The sequence below is a fragment of the Anomalospiza imberbis genome, chromosome 10, assembly GCF_031753505.1.
Source record: "Anomalospiza imberbis isolate Cuckoo-Finch-1a 21T00152 chromosome 10, ASM3175350v1, whole genome shotgun sequence".
NCBI classification, from domain to species: domain Eukaryota; kingdom Metazoa; phylum Chordata; class Aves; order Passeriformes; family Viduidae; genus Anomalospiza; species Anomalospiza imberbis.
In genome coordinates this window covers 21,230,174-21,247,529 of record NC_089690.1, presented here as the reverse complement: position 1 = coordinate 21,247,529, position 17,356 = coordinate 21,230,174, and the positions used below count along the sequence as shown (strand labels likewise).

The 17,356-nt window shown below is 43.8% G+C and overlaps 1 protein-coding gene across 1 annotated transcript; it reads right to left on the bottom strand.

Moving 5' to 3' along the window:
- Nucleotides 1-419: 419 nt before the first annotated feature.
- TRA2B (transformer 2 beta homolog) lies at nucleotides 420-16,068 on the bottom strand. Its single transcript, XM_068201168.1, has 9 exons — nucleotides 15,897-16,068; nucleotides 9,608-9,741; nucleotides 6,037-6,199; nucleotides 5,593-5,781; nucleotides 4,664-4,779; nucleotides 3,716-3,799; nucleotides 1,860-1,922; nucleotides 1,333-1,406; nucleotides 420-828 (listed from the first exon to the last, which is right to left on the bottom strand). Exons 1-9 carry the CDS (start codon nucleotides 15,930-15,932, stop codon nucleotides 818-820), a joined length of 870 nt encoding a protein of 289 aa, XP_068057269.1. The 5' UTR covers nucleotides 15,933-16,068; the 3' UTR covers nucleotides 420-817.
- Nucleotides 16,069-17,356: the final 1,288 nt, after the last annotated feature.

The following is a 17,356-nucleotide window of genomic DNA, read 5'->3' as shown; positions in this document are numbered from 1 at the left end:
TTGCATGATGGCACACCATTCCTTAAACTTTGTTCCCTACATCCATAGAAAGCATCGGTTTTGAGTCTAGAAATTTGTGTTATTTCCACAAAACCCCACATTCTCACCACAAACCAACATGAAAAGCTCCTCCAACACAAGATTAAAAAATAACTGGCTCAAGATCCAAGTGCACAAATTCACTACGTGATATGACAGATACACATGAAGTGCTGGCCCAAAAACTTTTACGTACAAGAGGCAACAGCTGAACACCCAAATGAGGGATTCACAAATGAGAAATGGATTTGAGGAGCACCTCAGGTGCAATTTACTTGTGGGACACCAAAAGATTGGTTCTTCCTGGAAGGAGTGGATGGCACTTGCCCTGGGATTACCTCAGCTCTTTTGTTTTCTTGGCAAAAATAAGTAGGAAAAGAAAAAACAAACGTCCTTTTATTTTATTTTCTCACTTTCGGAAAGCATTTTACACAGGTTTGTATTTTGGGAATAACTTGGAATCAGTAGAAAAAACTAACTGAAGAGTTTTTGTCTTTACAATAGAAACCTTTCAAGAGTCAAAATGGAGACTAAAAAATACATGCAAAACATACTCCTTTCAAAACACAACTGGAAACAAAGCACCAAACTACACAAATATGCAGAATGAAACAGCATTGAACACCACAGAAGTTGTCTTCATAAAAGGTGTAAAAGTCACCTAATTCACTAGGCACTGTCACTTGGTTAAACAGAAGAGACAATAAAAAAATATTGTCCACAAACTTGCCATTTCAACTCAAAGGCTGTAGCTAGAAATTCCTCTATGTGTCATGCTTTAATAGCGACCTGAAAGACAAAAACCCGACAGTCAGACTTCATGGATTGAGAGATTTCTGGCTAAATCCACTGCCTCTCCTCAAACCTGCATCAGATCTGAGCCCCATATCCTAGAGGTAACCAAACTCCCAAAATCCTGCTTTAACAGAGTTCTGAAGGAAGAAATAGGATCTCAGACTCAAAACAAGGGCTGTTATCTCACTTGGTTTTTCCCCATTTGCTCTGTCCTCAAGGTTTCTCAATGAAGCATTAAATTAACTGTGGCTCAATAAAATATCCACACCGAAGTCAATCTTAGTGGACACAGAAGCTCAAAAGAAGTTCAAGGAATTGGAAATTTACTTTTGAGACGTGAACTCTGTGACTGGGCTAGGCCCAGGGAAGGTGAGGCTGGACAGGGCTTGGAGCAACCTGGTGTACAGAAGGTGTCCCTGGCCATGGCAGGGCGTGGAATGGGATGAGCTTTAAGGTCCCTCCCAACCCAAAGCATTCCATGAGTCCATGACTACTTACGAGGTGAGTAGGACCGGGATCTGGACCGGGATCTGTAGCCCCCTCGGCTGTAGTACGGGGACGGTGACCTCCTCCTGTGACAGGGGTGACACAAACAATCTCTTTGTTAAAACCTGCACAGGTGAGTGGCAGCAGCTTTATGCAGGTAGCTCTAACCCCATCCTGGTCTCAGGAATGCACTTGGGAAAGCTAACAAGCATGGGAGACCTGATCAACGTTTCTACTGGGTAACAAAGCAAAGATCTGAATTCTCTTTTTTGTTACCAGTATTATTTTTGACTAACACAACAAATACAAGCTCTTGCACTCACAATCTGCTTTCATGTGAATTTAGTCTGAAGCCAGGAGCATCCCACACAAGCAGGGGAAGCCAAATCCACCTTCACTTTTAATCTGAATTACTTGTCCAAGGTGAAGATGTCCTTGACTTACAGTCAAGGTGCTACAGGCAGGCACCCTGAAACCCCTCCAATCCAGGCACTCCCAAGTTTTGTTTCCTTGCCTAGTTCCAGTAATCCAGCACTCACCTGTAAAACTGATCCCTGTCCTGAACAGCTCTCCAGCCTCCTCCACCACCGCCACCTCCTCCTCTGTGAAAACAAAAGCAGAATGACTTTTAGGAATTTAAAAAATAAAAAATTCACTGTACAAACCCGTCCCCCCCAAATCGAGTAAGAAAATGACGTAAAGATAACAAAACATTAGTTCCTCCACTGGTTGATGCTGAATTACTTCATTTAACATTGATTTTTAAACACTTACCTACTCAAGGAAAACCTTTTTACTTATTATTTTCAAGTAGCAAGATCAACTCACTATCCTGAGGAAAAATATTGATTCTAAGGCGGAGGCAGGGAAAACCCTCCTATCCAGACATTTTAACACTTTAGAGTCACATTTAAACAAGAACTGTGATGTAACTTATGGAGAACAAAACCAACACCTTATAGCATTAATACTGAGTGGCTGGACTTCAACCTCCTCAGATTCAGATCAGCAAAGCTTTACCAGGAGACTAAATCAAGTGTCAAGTCTTCCCCGGTTGTTTTTGGGGGACTGCGTTTTTTAAAAGGTTATTCCCTTATTTAGAGACACTTTTTCGGGCAAAATTAAGCCTCCCAAAGCAACAAGGAGAAACTGCAGTTTTAACAGGACAATTCCCATCTGACACTGCATTTCCCTTAGGGCATTATTTTCACAGAGGGCAGGGAATGCAAAGGAATTGTTCCCAATGGAATTTTTAGGGTGGGGTATGCAATGCTCCACTGCATCTTGAACAATTCCAACTTTTCCTTCCTCAGGGAAGCCCTCACAACATAGCTACACTTCTCTCCTCCTCAACCAACCCATGTCTGTAGGAGGGGAAAGTAGCAGACCATGACATTTTTCAAGTAGCCACACACAAGTAATTTGTGGCCCCATATTTATTCACAGAATGCCAGAATGGTTTGGGTTGGAAGGGACCTGAAACACCATCCAGGGGCACACCCCTGGCACAAGCAGGGACACCTCCTACTAGAGCAGGTCACTCCCACTGGTTCTCTCCAGACCCAATCACAATTTCTGGTAACATCCACAAACCCTATCAGAATGAAAAGGCACCACTTAAGCACTTAAGGCTTGGGCCCATACCCAAACTTTTAACACAGAATTCTGCAATTGCAGGAATGTTTGGTAGTGCAGACAGAGACAATCAAATTGTATCTTTGTGTTCAACTTAACCATGTCCCAGAAATTGTGAGGAATTTGCAGGGGACAAGGGTTTTGCTGGAAAATGCAGTAAACCACTTTCTCTGTCACCAAAACTGCAGCCCGACCATGATTACACACACATCCAACCTGACACGGAGTGTTAAAAAAGCCTTGCAATGCATATGTCCAATACACAACAGGTCATGCTCCAATCACCAATTCCTTATTTTTGGCAACATTTGAGGTGCCATAATTATGAGCAGGACCAAACTGGGGACCACTGAAACTTCCCACTTTTTATCTATTACACTGTGCTCAAAATGTAAGCTGACACTATAATACCAACTCAAATATTAATCTGCACCATTTCAGTGCTAACACATGAACCAACTAAAGATTCTAAAATGAAAATGAAAAGAACACACTTTGTTTTTCAAAACTTAGTGTGGATTCAGAAAACATTTTGGACTAAGCCAGGCCACAGGTTCAATACCATCGAGTATTTCTCAATCCAACCAATCTGATTTGTACTGAGCAGTCATTTTGGTGGAGATTTCACAGGAAGATTCCAGAATGACAGTGAGTGCAAAAATATTCTGGAATACTTATGTAGGATGAACTGCCTACTGCTTGCACAGGCAGATGAGAAAGCAGAGTTTAGAAAGCAGCAAAATATTCCAAATATGCTCACCTGTATGACCTGCTGTAATAGTCACGGTCATCATAGCCTCTGTCATAGCCTCTGTCATAGTAATCTCGTCGCCGTGAGCTGCCACTGCAAGGAGTGAAAGAAATTGCATTTACTAAGATACAAAATTCTAACTTTGTCTGCAGTCTGGTAAATTCACACTATTTAAACTAAATTCTATTATTATGTCACATCCTTACAGTTGGAAGACTGCGAGCACTCCTGTTTTCCCACCAGTGCAAGTGGTAACAGGACTACTTAAATAATTGCTTTTTAAATGCCTGAACTTTCAGTTGTTTTCCTCAACCTTTATAAACCTCATCCTTTTGCTATCACAAGCACATGAAGAATTCCATTCTGAGACAAGTCTTCATGAACCCTTTTAACTCTGAAAAAGCTCCTGTTCAATTAGCTGACTAAAAAAAAAATCAGAAACCTGTAGTCTCAACACAACATCACGATAACCATCAGTAACCTGCAAGTCTTGGGAAATGAACAAGGGAATGACTCGGGAAAACAACTGACACTGTTGGCAACTGAAATCAAAAGTGCAGTGTGTGAACACAGCAAACTGCTAATCCCTAATGTTAACTGAGCCACCCAGCTCCTTGACCAGCATTTGTTCATTCACTCTTGAAAACCTAAGCTTGCAGAGGACATGAATATTTGAAGGTACACAGGAAAACTACATAAAATAATTTAGGAATTGTCAAGACGTCTTCCTGTTGACACAAGCATTACTACTGATGTTCATGTCTAGTGTTTTCAGTGCAGCAAAGCAGCCATGAACAAGGAAACACAACTTGTGCATTAATGCATAAGCCCAAGACATCAGGAAAACCACTCAAAATTGGTGTCTCAGAGGAGAAACAAGAGTTTTTACAAAACAATTAATCCCATCCTCTACTGGTTGGGGGGAAAAACCCAACCAAAACCATGGATAAAACTTACTAAGTGGGTCTTCCCATATAGATTCCAGGGGTAGGTGTGTGAGGTCTTTTTGTTATGGAGAAGTCTACCCGGATCCTTCTTCCATCCAGCTCCATCCCATTGGCACGTTCCTTTGCCTAAGGAATGACAAAAGAGCATTAGCTGTAGGTATGAACTTTAGCAACAATACGAATTTCTAACCACTGCTTTAAGTGTTAAAATGTCCTAAAAACCAGCCCAATTTGGAGGCAGGTCTGAGTGTCACATCTTTCAGTCAATGCACTCCGTAAGACACTCTAGGGCAGCTGGACTTATGTGCCAGTAACCACTGAAAATGTGACTTTTGTGGCATTAAAATCCTGAATGGAAACATCACTGGGCAATTGTTTCAGTGCCTCTGACATGACTAAGAGCAATCTTTGAACATGCTGATGTAGGGAGATATAACTACTCCACCACACAACATAAAACATTTACAGGTTAAAAGAACATCACTAAGGTATTCAAACACATCCTTCAAACTACTATAACCCTGGAACAGAGCATCAGAGTTACAAATAGAAGTAAACCAAAACCAACTGTGCTTTGGTTCTTTTTTGTCTGCCAAGTAGCAGGACCTACATATCAAGCTCCAAGCCAAAATGGAAGACTTCATGCCAGATGTGGAAAAGACTGGAGATTTTCTCGAGTGGAGTTTATGCAGAATATAAGCCTTGTTCCAGTCCATACAGCAGCTTTACAAGGATTGGTATGAGTGTAGGACTCTCTACTTGGGTGACTACAGAATTCCTGATTCGTTCTGCAGCACTAGTAAGCCCAAATTCCATGATTACAAGATTCCAAGTATTTTTCAGGCTATGAGTTTCCCCTGGCTATACCCTGTGACAGAACACACACCGCAGAAACTCAGAGCCCAGCAAACATGGCCCACACTGTGTACCCCAACCTACTTCCTTGGCATCCTCAACGTTCTCGAAGTAGACGAACGCGAACCCTCGGGAGCGCCGCGACTGCTGGTCGTACACGATGGAAACATCAGCAATGGGCCCATACTTGGAGAAAACCTCTCGCAGGTCTCGTTCTGTAGTGTACAGACTCAGCCCAAACACTCCGAGACAACAGTTTGGATCAGGATTTGCCTAAAGGAAAGGACACGGATATTAAAATCAAATTGTGTTTATTTGCAGTGCAACATATCTCAAGTTGTGACTGTCAGGGCTTCACTAAGAACAACAACAAAGGTGTGGCTGAGATTTGGGTCACCTGCTAATAGACAGTAATAAATTAAACCTACAGGAGCACAAGCCTTTCACAAAACCCCTTTGTGTTTCTCAGGGCACAGAGACTGACTCCAGGATGCATCCAGGACCATGACTCGTCCCTCACACACGTACCCTGTTCCCAATGTGACGTCTCCGAGTAGACATGGGGGAATGGCTGTGACTGTGCCGTCGCCGGTAGTCCCGACTGTACGACCTACTTCTGGATCTCCTGTGGGAGCGGGAACGGGAGCGGGACCTGGTGTAGTGTCTGCGGGAACTCCTCCTTGATCTAGACCTGAGGGAAAGAAGAGAAAGGTACAGTGTTGGGCTTGTTGTGATATTTAACTTTTCAAAAACCCATCAGCCAGTCACAAAAAGCTCAAATAATTGTTTTCCAAAATCCTGCACTACCACACACCTCAGCTATAACCCATTTACTCACTACTCTCAAGGACTGTAATCTAAATCTTTACTATCAGATTACTAGAGACAGTCTCAGGGCATTCCTGCTGCAGCCCAGGAACTTGCACTTGATCACAGTCAGCTCTTCCTTTCACAAAGCTACCTGGGTGGGGCACGCTAGTGCTTAGAATATTCAGTGTTTAGGTAAAAACAAGTGGGGTGGCTATCTTTTCACATGTATCAAAGGGAACAGTAAACATGCTTTAACACAAAGCATGCACCACACTAAGGGGAGCACTCTCTCAGTGCTGCCTTGGGTGACACTGGAAAGCAAATGCCCCTGAAACAAGAGCTGAACACAATCTGAAGAAATCAATCCTGAGCTGGCTCATTTACCTGCTGGTATTTCAGGAGTTATTTAGCACTGTTTGTCCTTGAATATTTACATGTTCACACTCTTAAATACATTTATGCAAAGGTGCAACTGCTCACTAATTCTTTTTCCCCAAAAATATTTTCTTACGCTCTGTGGACATGAGGGTCTGAAACTCTTCAATTCCTTCTCCCAAAGCCTCAGCCTTCCTAACACAGCCAATCCTAGAGGAGAAGCTGGGCACTCACAGAGGGCTACTACACCTGATCTTGGTCTGCTGACGGCTGCACTGAATAACCTGCACTCCACACCACTCCAAAGAAAAACCCCTCAAGGCTAAGAAGTGCAATAAACAGTGTAACAATCAATGGATCCGAGTCACAAATTGCTGATTTTCAGGCTCTTGTATCTTTAATGTCCCCTTCCTCTAATTCCACAGCAGCACCACCCCACTGGTAGGAGGGAAGCTCTGAACCTGAACTGCTTTTACTCCTGAGCATTTAACAGCTTCTTCCAGGCTTTCTCACCAAGTGTCACCAGGCAGCCAAACTGTTCAATCTATCTCCTCAAAAAACACTTCCAATCTCATCAGGAGTGAGCCAGAGAAGCTCAACTTAAAATGCATATTCATGTCAAGGAGAAATTAATTCACCATGTCCCATTACAGCACTTCTCACTATGTATTTATATACAGAAAACATTATTTTTGGCAACAAAATAATAAAAAAAAAGAACTTCCCTGAAGCTGGGAAAACAGTAAAAATGAGAGAAATTATAATAGCAATTAAAAAAAAAAAAAGAAAAAAAAAAAGAAAAAAAAAAGAAACCCCCACAAAAAAAACCCACAAAAACAACACAACTCCACACATGCACACAGCTACATTTCAGACACTGATATAGAAAAAAAAAAACTTAAGGCAAACATAAAAGTGGTATTTCAGGTACCAGACTGATATCAGCCAAAGACAGGAGCTACAAACATCAAAAGAAGTAGATTTTAAAATAAAGTATATCCACACCCCAACTGATAAAAACACCAGGACACAAGTTGGTTCCCAAATCAAAGTTTAATTTATAAAGCTGGTAACTCAAAAATACATTTGCAACAGAAACTACCAAGAAATATAGAAGTTATCACAGGGTTATTTCTCTGGGGAAAGCCAGAGTTCAAAGATCTGCCCATGACCACATCCCAACGTGTGACACCACTGAACAGAGATTAAAGTATATTGTTTCTAAATATGTGCCTCGACACAATTCTGTCCAAATCTACTAATCAACACTAACTCTGGCATGTCATTCCATTATTTCCAGCCACAGGCATCTTCAAGACAGCTGTTAAATGCTCAGGAAGCCATGGAAGTTATAAACTTCTACTTTTGGGTCATCAAAAAGTAGAAAGCCAGTTGCCAGGGTATTATTTAAACACTGTTTATTGCAAAAGTAAGAAGTGCCAGGTCTCTCATAAATTCTGTATCTTATATTTGCTCCTTCAGAATTGTGTACCATTTGTGACTGTATTTTTACTCAGTATTGTGGTTATTCTGCAAGTGGGAAATGTTTAAAGGAGTATGGAATCCCTAGAGTCATATGGATTAAAGGGCAGAAGAATATGCTGAGAAGGTGTCCTGACTTTGTTGTTTTAATATTAAAAGGCTCCCCAAGGGTGTTTTGCAGCTTCCCTCCCCCAAGGTTTTCAAATCCCAACTGGATAAAGCCCTGACAGCAGAGCCCAGAGCAGGATCTGGGACAGGGCCCTTCCTGAGCTGCCCCATCATCTCTCACTGCTGGCCCTCCCACAGGTCACTCAAATTCCACATCTGCTAATGGTACTACTCTAACAAGTATTTATTTATTTTATTCAACACATTTCTTCTTACACTACAGGGACTGCCAGGTGCATGATGTGACACTTGTGACTGTGCTTGAATTAAACAAAAAAACCTCATTCTTCTGCTGTCACAGCTTCCCAATTACATTCCTTCTCACAAAAGCCTTTCTGTTTGATCTTGCAAGACTTAACACACTACTTGATCATGTTTTCAACCCTGGGTGATTGCTGACAGCACCGTATCTTCCTCCAGCCTGCCCCCGGGCTTTGGCAATCCATTGCTTGTTCACATAAAAAGTGTGTTGTGAACAGCTCACCTGAAAACCACACTGCTGAAACCTCACTTTTTTAGCCTGAATGCCTACAAATGAGTGAAGAAATGATCAACACATTAATTTCTGTAGTCAGCAGTCAACTATCTACTCTTTTAAGAGGAATTCTGACCCTGCACACAGCTTGTTTGGCAGGTGAGTATCTGCAGAGGCAATAGAGTGCAACAGGCACATGGATGTTTGTGCTGCCACATAACAAATACAATAAGCAAGCTCTCCCCAGCTTTTCTGGAGAGCTTGCAGAGCTGTCTAATATTCAAAACTTCCTACCTGTTAATTTTCAAGTTAAACCAATGTATTTAAAATGTCAGACTGTGATATTCACATTTATCTCTACTGCTTCTTTTCACTACTCCAGGAACACCACTGCTTTCAGTGAAGAAACATAATACATGAATGTGGCTTAAAATGGGAAATCTGCTGATGCAACAAACTCTGCTAATGCACAAAAAAACTAAAACCTGGAGTTCCTAGTACTCCACACTCAGACTCAAGTCAGTATTCCAAGAGATAAAAGGCAGGCACTTCCAAAGTGTATCAGCAAGGATACAATGCTACATAACTGATTTAGCTGTCGGAAGAAGCAGCAAAAATATCTGAAGTTACATAATTTGGCTTTCCCAATCCTGAAACCACACACGTCTCTTTGTATTTCATATGCACAGAAGATCCACTAACTCTGGAAACAGAACTGGCTAAGCTGGGCCGTCTCTGACAATCATCTGACTTGTGAGGAGGAGGAAGAGGTAAAAGAAGCAAACTCACCTGGATTCAGACCTGGATCTAGATTTTGACCTGGAGCGCCTGGAATCCTCCTTAGAGCGAGATCTTGCAGGGGTGTGCCTCCCCGACTTGCCAGACCCATGAGCACTTCCGCTTCTGGAAGCAGAACGGGATTCCTGCACGCAGATATTGAAAGCCTAATTTGTACACAATTCCTTGTTCACCTAGGGGCTGTAAACAAGCTCCAGTGAAATAAATGGTAAATATTCATAGCTATGTGTCCGGGCAGTTGGCATTAGCACTGCCTAGATTTTTAAGGAGTTTTTTTTTTTCCCTGGTAGACACTTCTTTACCCTGCATGTACTTTTGCTATTAAACAGATAATGCATGCATGTTTAGCAAAATATACAGGGACACATAAACAGACTAGTAATTACTTAGCGTAGTGCTTTCAGATTCCAGATTACTTCTTATCTTAACTTCATTTTTATTCCTTTTCTTCATTCTTCCGTTTCAAATTCTGACTTCTTTCATCTTCCCCACTTCACACAAATTGCTCAATATTCTACAAGTGGGACTTCTGGTCTGATAATTAGCATGCATTCACTTTCTTTTTTTTCAAATTTCAGCTTCACTTATTCCTGAGCTTCAAATAATTCTCATTTATAAAACTTGTCAAATGGCGACTTCCGCATTTTCCTTCTTCAACATTAACCTTAATAGAAAAAGAACAGGATGAAGAATATTTAAGAACTCCAGGATAAAATCTAGTGCCAAAACTGAAACTAGAAAAAAAAAAGTGTTGTGGACTTTTACTATAAATGCAGTTCAAGAATTGAATCTACCAAAGCCCTACAATTTTATCAGCAGGTTCAGTCAACTCAGTTTAACTTAGCCCTAAGTAGCTGAATTTGCTATTTATGCCTGTATTTAACAGCAAGTGCAACTGGATCAACTGAGTACCTACTAAGGAATTGTAGCATCAGCGAGCTCAAAATAATTTACACTATCAGCCACACTCTGAGACAAAATCACCAAGGAGTGACTCCAGTGAGGTCCTGCTGCGGCCACTGATGGATGTGCTTTTGAATGCAGAAAGCACAGCACAGTTGGTCCTTCCATGAACTCCAATTATCTGAACTTTGGGCCCCTCCTGCAGTTTGGCAGCCCTGGTGTGAAGGTTCAGGAGCACACACCCCCAGCTGCCTGCACAAGTGGGATTACATGTGCAGGCTTCATGTTTCCACAGAAATCTGCATTCCCCACTGACCAGAACTGCACCTGAGCCCCACACTCCAAACTGCTCTGGACTAACACCCCACCTGCTCTGTTATTTACTGCCAATCTCCTCTGGCAGTGACATGACCTAATTAGCAGTTTCAGCTTATGTATTTTTATATCAGTATAATGCTTGGCTTTAGCCATATGCCTTAAACACTTGAACACACTAGTAGAAAATATTCTTCATTTCAAGATAGTAGAGAAAATTTAAAATTCAGCAGAATTATACTTCTTTCTAAAAACATATACTTCTTTCTAAAATCCTAAATTTAGTGTAAATTCTGATGAAGAAAGCTCACCAATGACACTGGGTACCAGGTTTTTTTCAAAAATCCCGTTTTATCTTTCTAACATCTCTTAAACCTGAACACTAACTTAATGGGAATCCAGTACTAAGCATTCAGAAATTCATTTGCTAACCCAAAATTTACATGCTTCAACCACTTCCAGACAACTTCAACCAAAAGTTACCTGTTTACAACTCCCTACCATACAGGAGAAAAGAAACATGACGTACAGGACAAAGCAGGTTTGCAATTAATCCCAAGAGCAATAGAAATTGCACAAAGTTGGCCAAGGCCCTATTCTTCATACAGATGGTTAAGGTTTTGTTCAAAACTACAGCTTCCCCATGTACTAACACTGCAAAGGGCAGGGGGAATATTTAGGTGTAATTTAAGTTACAATTAACTAATTTAACTTAAATCCATTACTACCGTCCAAAGAAAACACTCCACAGAGATGAGTTCTGAGTTAATAAATATTAATTTTGCCATAAGAAGTCTTAGCTCTCTAACAGTTAGACAAAGCAAGATTGAAGAAGGACTAAAACCCAAACTAAGGCTGCTTTTCACATGAGCAAAAAGACTTCAATTCACAAAAGATATCTGGGCTAAACAGAAGGAGCTGTGTCCAAGCACAGGTGGAGACCACAAAGAAAAGGAGAAATGCAGGATCAGAGGGAAGCAGTTGGGAGGATTTTGCCCACAAACACACACCAAACCCTTTTCCAGAACTCTTAAAAGTCAAAAAGCTTTGAAGGAATGAGTAGAGAACAGGCAAGTCTTCATATATTTGGTACATTTTTCAGGCAATCTTGGCTTATTATGTTAAGGAATGGATATGGAATCAGGACACTGAGGAGCTGAGCAGAAACTTGGGAAGAAAATGTCTTAAAGACAACTATCTACCAAAATCAAAACAATTTAACAGCTGGCCTATTTTCATTCATCTCCTTTGCATTTCACATTTCCCAATCTTTAAAAATCCACTTTTTTCCCCAAATCATCCTTCAATCCACCACATTTTACAGGACTACTGCACTTCTTTATTCCAGCCTCAAAGGAATTCAATGCACCCCACCTGCTCTGGATATCACCAGGACTGGTAATAACCCCCAGAATTACCATGTTGCCCCGTTTCCACCCAAGGCCCAGGAAATCCTCCCTGTCCAAAATTCCAAGTACCAGGGGCCTAGAACACTGCAAATTTATTTTACATCCTTGAGGGTTCACATCAGTCACTCCCACAGCTTGTTTCTCCCATCTTTTTTGTTGTTCTTTGTACTTTCTTTTCCTACTCTTTGCTCCTTCACTTTGTGAATTTTAACTTACTGAAAAATACTAAAAAGTGTGTTCCTGGCATGACAGGGGGAAGAGGGAAGAAACAACCTTCTTTACCCTGCCTATATTCCAGCACTGCTGGTCAGCAGATCCAGGCTGGTATTCACTAAACTGATAACCATTTCCCCCCCCCCTAACCTTATGGTTGTCAAGTCTGAATTTAACCTCCTTCCCCACATCCCTTGGTCTTTATCAACAGTTCTTCCCCTTTATCAGGCACTTCTGGAATTCATGTGGAAGCCCTGAAATCCAGGCTTGTGGATTCCAAATGGTTCATTCCAGACCTTGAGCACATTCAAACCAAGTGCTGGGATGATTTTAACAGCTCTAAGCACATTCACAAAGAGCCTTACAGCCATGTACTCTGAGCAGGGAATGTCCCAAAGCAGGATTATTTGGGGGGCAGTCGGTAGGAAAGGTTTCCATGGACAGAAGCAGCTGGAAAGTAGATGATGGTCACAGTTCTTTGCACTTCTGAGATCCAGGTTTTCCTCACCAGGATGGAAGTTACAGATTTCACTCAGTAATGTAAGATACGGAGAAATAGAGGTATTAAGGTTTTATAATCATATATTCCTATGAAGCTATGTATTTCCACTAAGGAAAGCTGCAGCCTCACATGACATTATCAGATCTGCAGCCTCTTTATTCAAGGTGTATTCTGTGCTGACTACACATTCCCCAACCTCTCCCTTATGGAAGTTGCCTCCCCTCCCCTGAGGGACACGAGATCACTGCTGGGGGAGCTGGGGATTCACTCGAGGGAGAGCAGAACCATCCCCTTCACAGGTTTCCAAACTCCACAGAAAGAACACAGTGTGGTCTGAAAAATCAGGCTACAGCATCCTCCCACCACCTCTGCCACTGGCTCTGTGGGCTCCTCCAGTGCCCAAGGTGGAAGGAAATTAATCCACCAGCAAAATCCAAATTATCTTCTGACAGGTTTGGGCACTGAATGAGCTCCCCAAGAGGTTCCATCAAGTGCCAGCTGGTGAGGAAAGAACACAGGGCATGGTCCATCCCTGTGGTGGCACTGAGTGATCAGCTCATCTCTAACCTCAAATTGCTTCCTCAGACCTCCTTCTCACACAATTCAGTAATAAAAATCACTCTTCCTTGAAAACACATGTATTAAATAGCTTGTAAGTAATCTGAAAACTGAGCTTTCATACATAAAAAACCCCAAACAAACAAAACCCCCCACCCTGACTTGCATATTGAACAGCTTCCGACCACATACCAAGCCATCACCATCACAATTAACTAATTCACAGTGTAGGATTCATTAATTTGGCCTTTAACTCATCTTCTTCCAACTCCTCCATGCCTGAATCCCATGTGCTTCCGTGAGAACCATTTCAGTGAAAACAAAATTAAGCTGGAAAACCATGGCATTGCAGCATAACAACGGCATCTCAAGCATAATCCAGTATTTAAGTATTCTTATATACTACATTCTAAGTATTTAATAATTTACAGTTTCTTCAGTCAAAACGTTTCTAGAGTTATGGACCATAAGCTGCAAAAGAGAATTCAAGTGGGGATTTTTTCTTCTTATTTTTCCTTCCCCTTTAAAAAAACACCATAATCCAGAGTAAATTCGTGCTGCTGCTTAAACAAGCCCCAGTCCTGGCAAAAGCACCTGGAACTTCATCCCAAAAGCTGCCAAGAGGGCCCAATCAAGTCCGGCCTGCAAACCAATGCAGCTGGAAATGGAGTAAAACAAGATCCAGCTGACTGAATTCCCAGATCTGACTGGCTGAAGAACACCACTACCGGAGAGAGCAGGAGCACAATTCCTGCTGGCAGCCTGCACTTGGGACAGTTTAAGACAGTTGTAATCATATTCCAGATTATTTATCCAAACACTAACTCGTCTCTGCAGAGACTCCAGCTTGGAAAAGCACAAAAGCCATTGACTCAGTAAAACATAAGCAATAAGTAAGCAAAAAGCCCCATAAATAACACTGGCAAGAGCAGAAGGAAAACCAATCCCTGCTCCAAGTCTGGAATAGCAGGTGTGCAGCTCCATGGTTTCACCTTTACAAACACATCCACTTCGAACAGCTTACCTATTTAAAGGTCACAAAAATTCCCAAATAACTCATTCTAGGCACTGGCAAAGACTGCCTACAAATGCTTTAATACATTTTTTATAATAAAAATATAACAAAGCAGCAGACAACAATTTCTGCCCCAGTACTCTACACGACTGTTTCACACAAAAAGACTTTGCTATAGAGACTTTATTATTTCCACTCTTTCTGACTGAAAATATAATGCCGGTTACCCTGGCAAACTTTATTAAGACTACATTGGCTTCCAGTCCGACCTGCACAATAATTAAAGCGTCTTTAAAAAAACTAACACGCAGATAATTCACCCTGAGCAAAAAATGACCCCTCACTAAAAAAACTTCAGAGTGAACGAAGATACCAATGAAAACACAGGCGCTGGCACGAGCCTATTCCTTAATCTCTGTCTTTTACCATTCATTCCCATTTTTAGACCCCTGGAGACCAATTTTTTTCTATTCTTACCTACCTTGAAGTAGAAACACATATTACAGCTTCTAATAGTGCATTAATAAGATAAAACCGTATTCTAAGAAAGATACTACTCAGAATGACTATATTTTCTAATATTTCTTGCCCCCTCCAGTTTAAAAGTTAGGAACTTATCTCCACAACTTCCTCTGATGCTGCGGCAAAATATGTGAATTATGCTAATAAAATCCCCAAAGCACAGTACTGACCCTAAATAAAGACATCAAAGGCAAACAAGGCTGATCCAGTAAATAAAGAAGTAATTATAAATGTGCATCAGAAACGTGAAGCTTAGCAAGTCATCTACTCCGACATCAGTAAAAACTCATCCAGACTGTGAGATCTTTCCGAAACTAGGAGCCTTGAGAGGCACCTGCTGCAGGTTTCACGAAGCCAAGGGGTTGCCTCCGATTATCAAGTTTAAATTAGAGGAGAGCCCGAGACACCTGGACGCCAGGCCCGAGGAGCAGTTATTGTTACAGGGGGGTGGGAGCGAAGAGCGGTCTAAATTAGAGAGCAACTCGAGGGTGGATTGCAAGGTGGCTGTGCAGAGAGGACAGTAACAGGATTCCCCTTCCGCAGGGGTGGGATGGAGGGCGAGGGGCCCCTGAGGGCTCGGGGCCGCCATTTTGTCCCTCCCGGGCGCGCGGTCCCAGCCCAAGATGGCGCCGGGCGCCTCATGCGGGGAGCGGCCCCTCCGCCATCGACCCCGCCGCGCCGCCTCACCCGCCTCTCCGCTCCCGCAGAGGCTCCGCCACCCGCAAAACGGGAACACGGGGGCACACGAGGGAACCGGCGCCACCCGAAGGCGATGGAGGGGTGTGTGGGGAGGGAGGGGAGCGGGGGCCCGGCCGCGCAGCGTGCTCGGGCTCCGTGTATTACCCGTTCGCCGTAGTTTTGCTCCCCGCTGTCGCTCATCGTCCCGTCCCGCTGCTCTCACCGCCACCACCGCCGCCGCCGCCGCCCGAACCGGACACGACCGACCCCGGCGACAGCGCCGTCCGCGCGGGAAGTGACGAGACCGCGGGCCCGCGCGCGCGCGCTCGGCAGGACACGCCCCCAGGGGGGACAGCCCTGAGCCGGAGGCCGCGCCCGCGCCCCAAAGCCACGCCCCGCACGGCACCGCCCGAAGGGAAGGCCACGCCTCCCACCTTTAGGCCACGCCCAGGCGTTTGCGCGCCTTAAAAAAGGCCACGCCCTAATCTGAGGCCGCCCGTGAGGCGAAACCACGCCCCCGCCGCGGCCACGCCCCCGCCGCCCACCCCCCACGGCCCTCACCGCCCTGGGGCGCGATGGCCACGCCCCCTGACGTCACCCGCGAGGCCATGCCACGACCCCGCCCCGCGAAGCTCCGCCCCCTGCCCCTCAGGTGTGGCCCCGCCCTCGCCCCAGGTGAGGCCGCGGAAACAGTTTAAAAATGTGATTGCGAGGGACGTTTTTTGAGTGTTAAAGCATTAGTTCAGAGCACGTGGGCAGGGAAGAGCGGTATATTTCTTAGGCACCCACTCGAGGGCAGCAGAGTGTCGCTGAAATGGCGGGTTTTCCTCCATCCTTGGCAGAGTTTCTCCACAAAACATGTCCAGCGAGGAGTGTCGCAAACATCTCCTTTGTATCTGTTTTATGTCACAAGCAGCACCGGCAGCCTCAAAGGGCCAGGACTGTGCAGGGATTAGCAAAGGACACCCACACAGAGAGGACCACCCTGACTTAAAACACACAGCTGTGATTTAACCAAAATACTGACTTCTTCAAACCACAGCACCGCACAAGGCTTGGAGTCGGGAGGCAGGAGGAGACATTGCACCTGCTCAGCTCATCCCAGGGAGTCCCAGAATTGTCTAGTTTGACAGGGACCTTAAAGCTCATCCGTTTCCACTCCATGCCACGGGCAGGGACACTTTCTGCTAGCCCAAGTTCTCCAGGTCCTGGCCAGCCTGGCCTTGGGCACTTCCAGGGATGGGGCAGACACAGCTCCTCTGGGCAGCCTGTGCCAGGGTCTCCCCACCCTCAGAGGGAACAATTTTCCCCTAATATCTAATCTAAACTAACTCTCTTCCAAGTGGAAAATGCACCTGATATCCCACAAGCTGCTGCTGCAGGACATAATCCTGCTCCAGAAATGCTTCCATAACCATCTGACATCCCAGCAGTGACTATTTTTCTTCACTGAAAAGCATTTCTTGTGCAGTGAGGGCTGGGTAATGCCCTGCCTGCCCCATTGTGCTGTTAACACGCATCAAGGCAGAGACCTGAACATCTTCTAAGTGGGATGTTTGGCTGCCGGGGTTATTCCTGGCACCATTCCCCACACTGATTGAAGAAGTGGCTGCAGCTGAGAATGC

Excerpts from the sequence above, each read along its gene's own strand:
- TRA2B (XM_068201168.1), bottom strand. The coding sequence starts at position 15,932 with ATGAGCGACAGCGGGGAGCAAAACTACGGCGAACGG. Across the intron at positions 6,200-9,607 it reads AGATCCAGGTCTGAATCCAG|GTCTAGATCAAGGAGGAGTT; the intron begins GTGAGTTTGCTT and ends TCTTTCCCTCAG. Across the intron at positions 1,407-1,859 it reads GACAGGGATCAGTTTTACAG|GAGGAGGTCACCGTCCCCGT; the intron begins GTGAGTGCTGGA and ends CCCCTGTCACAG.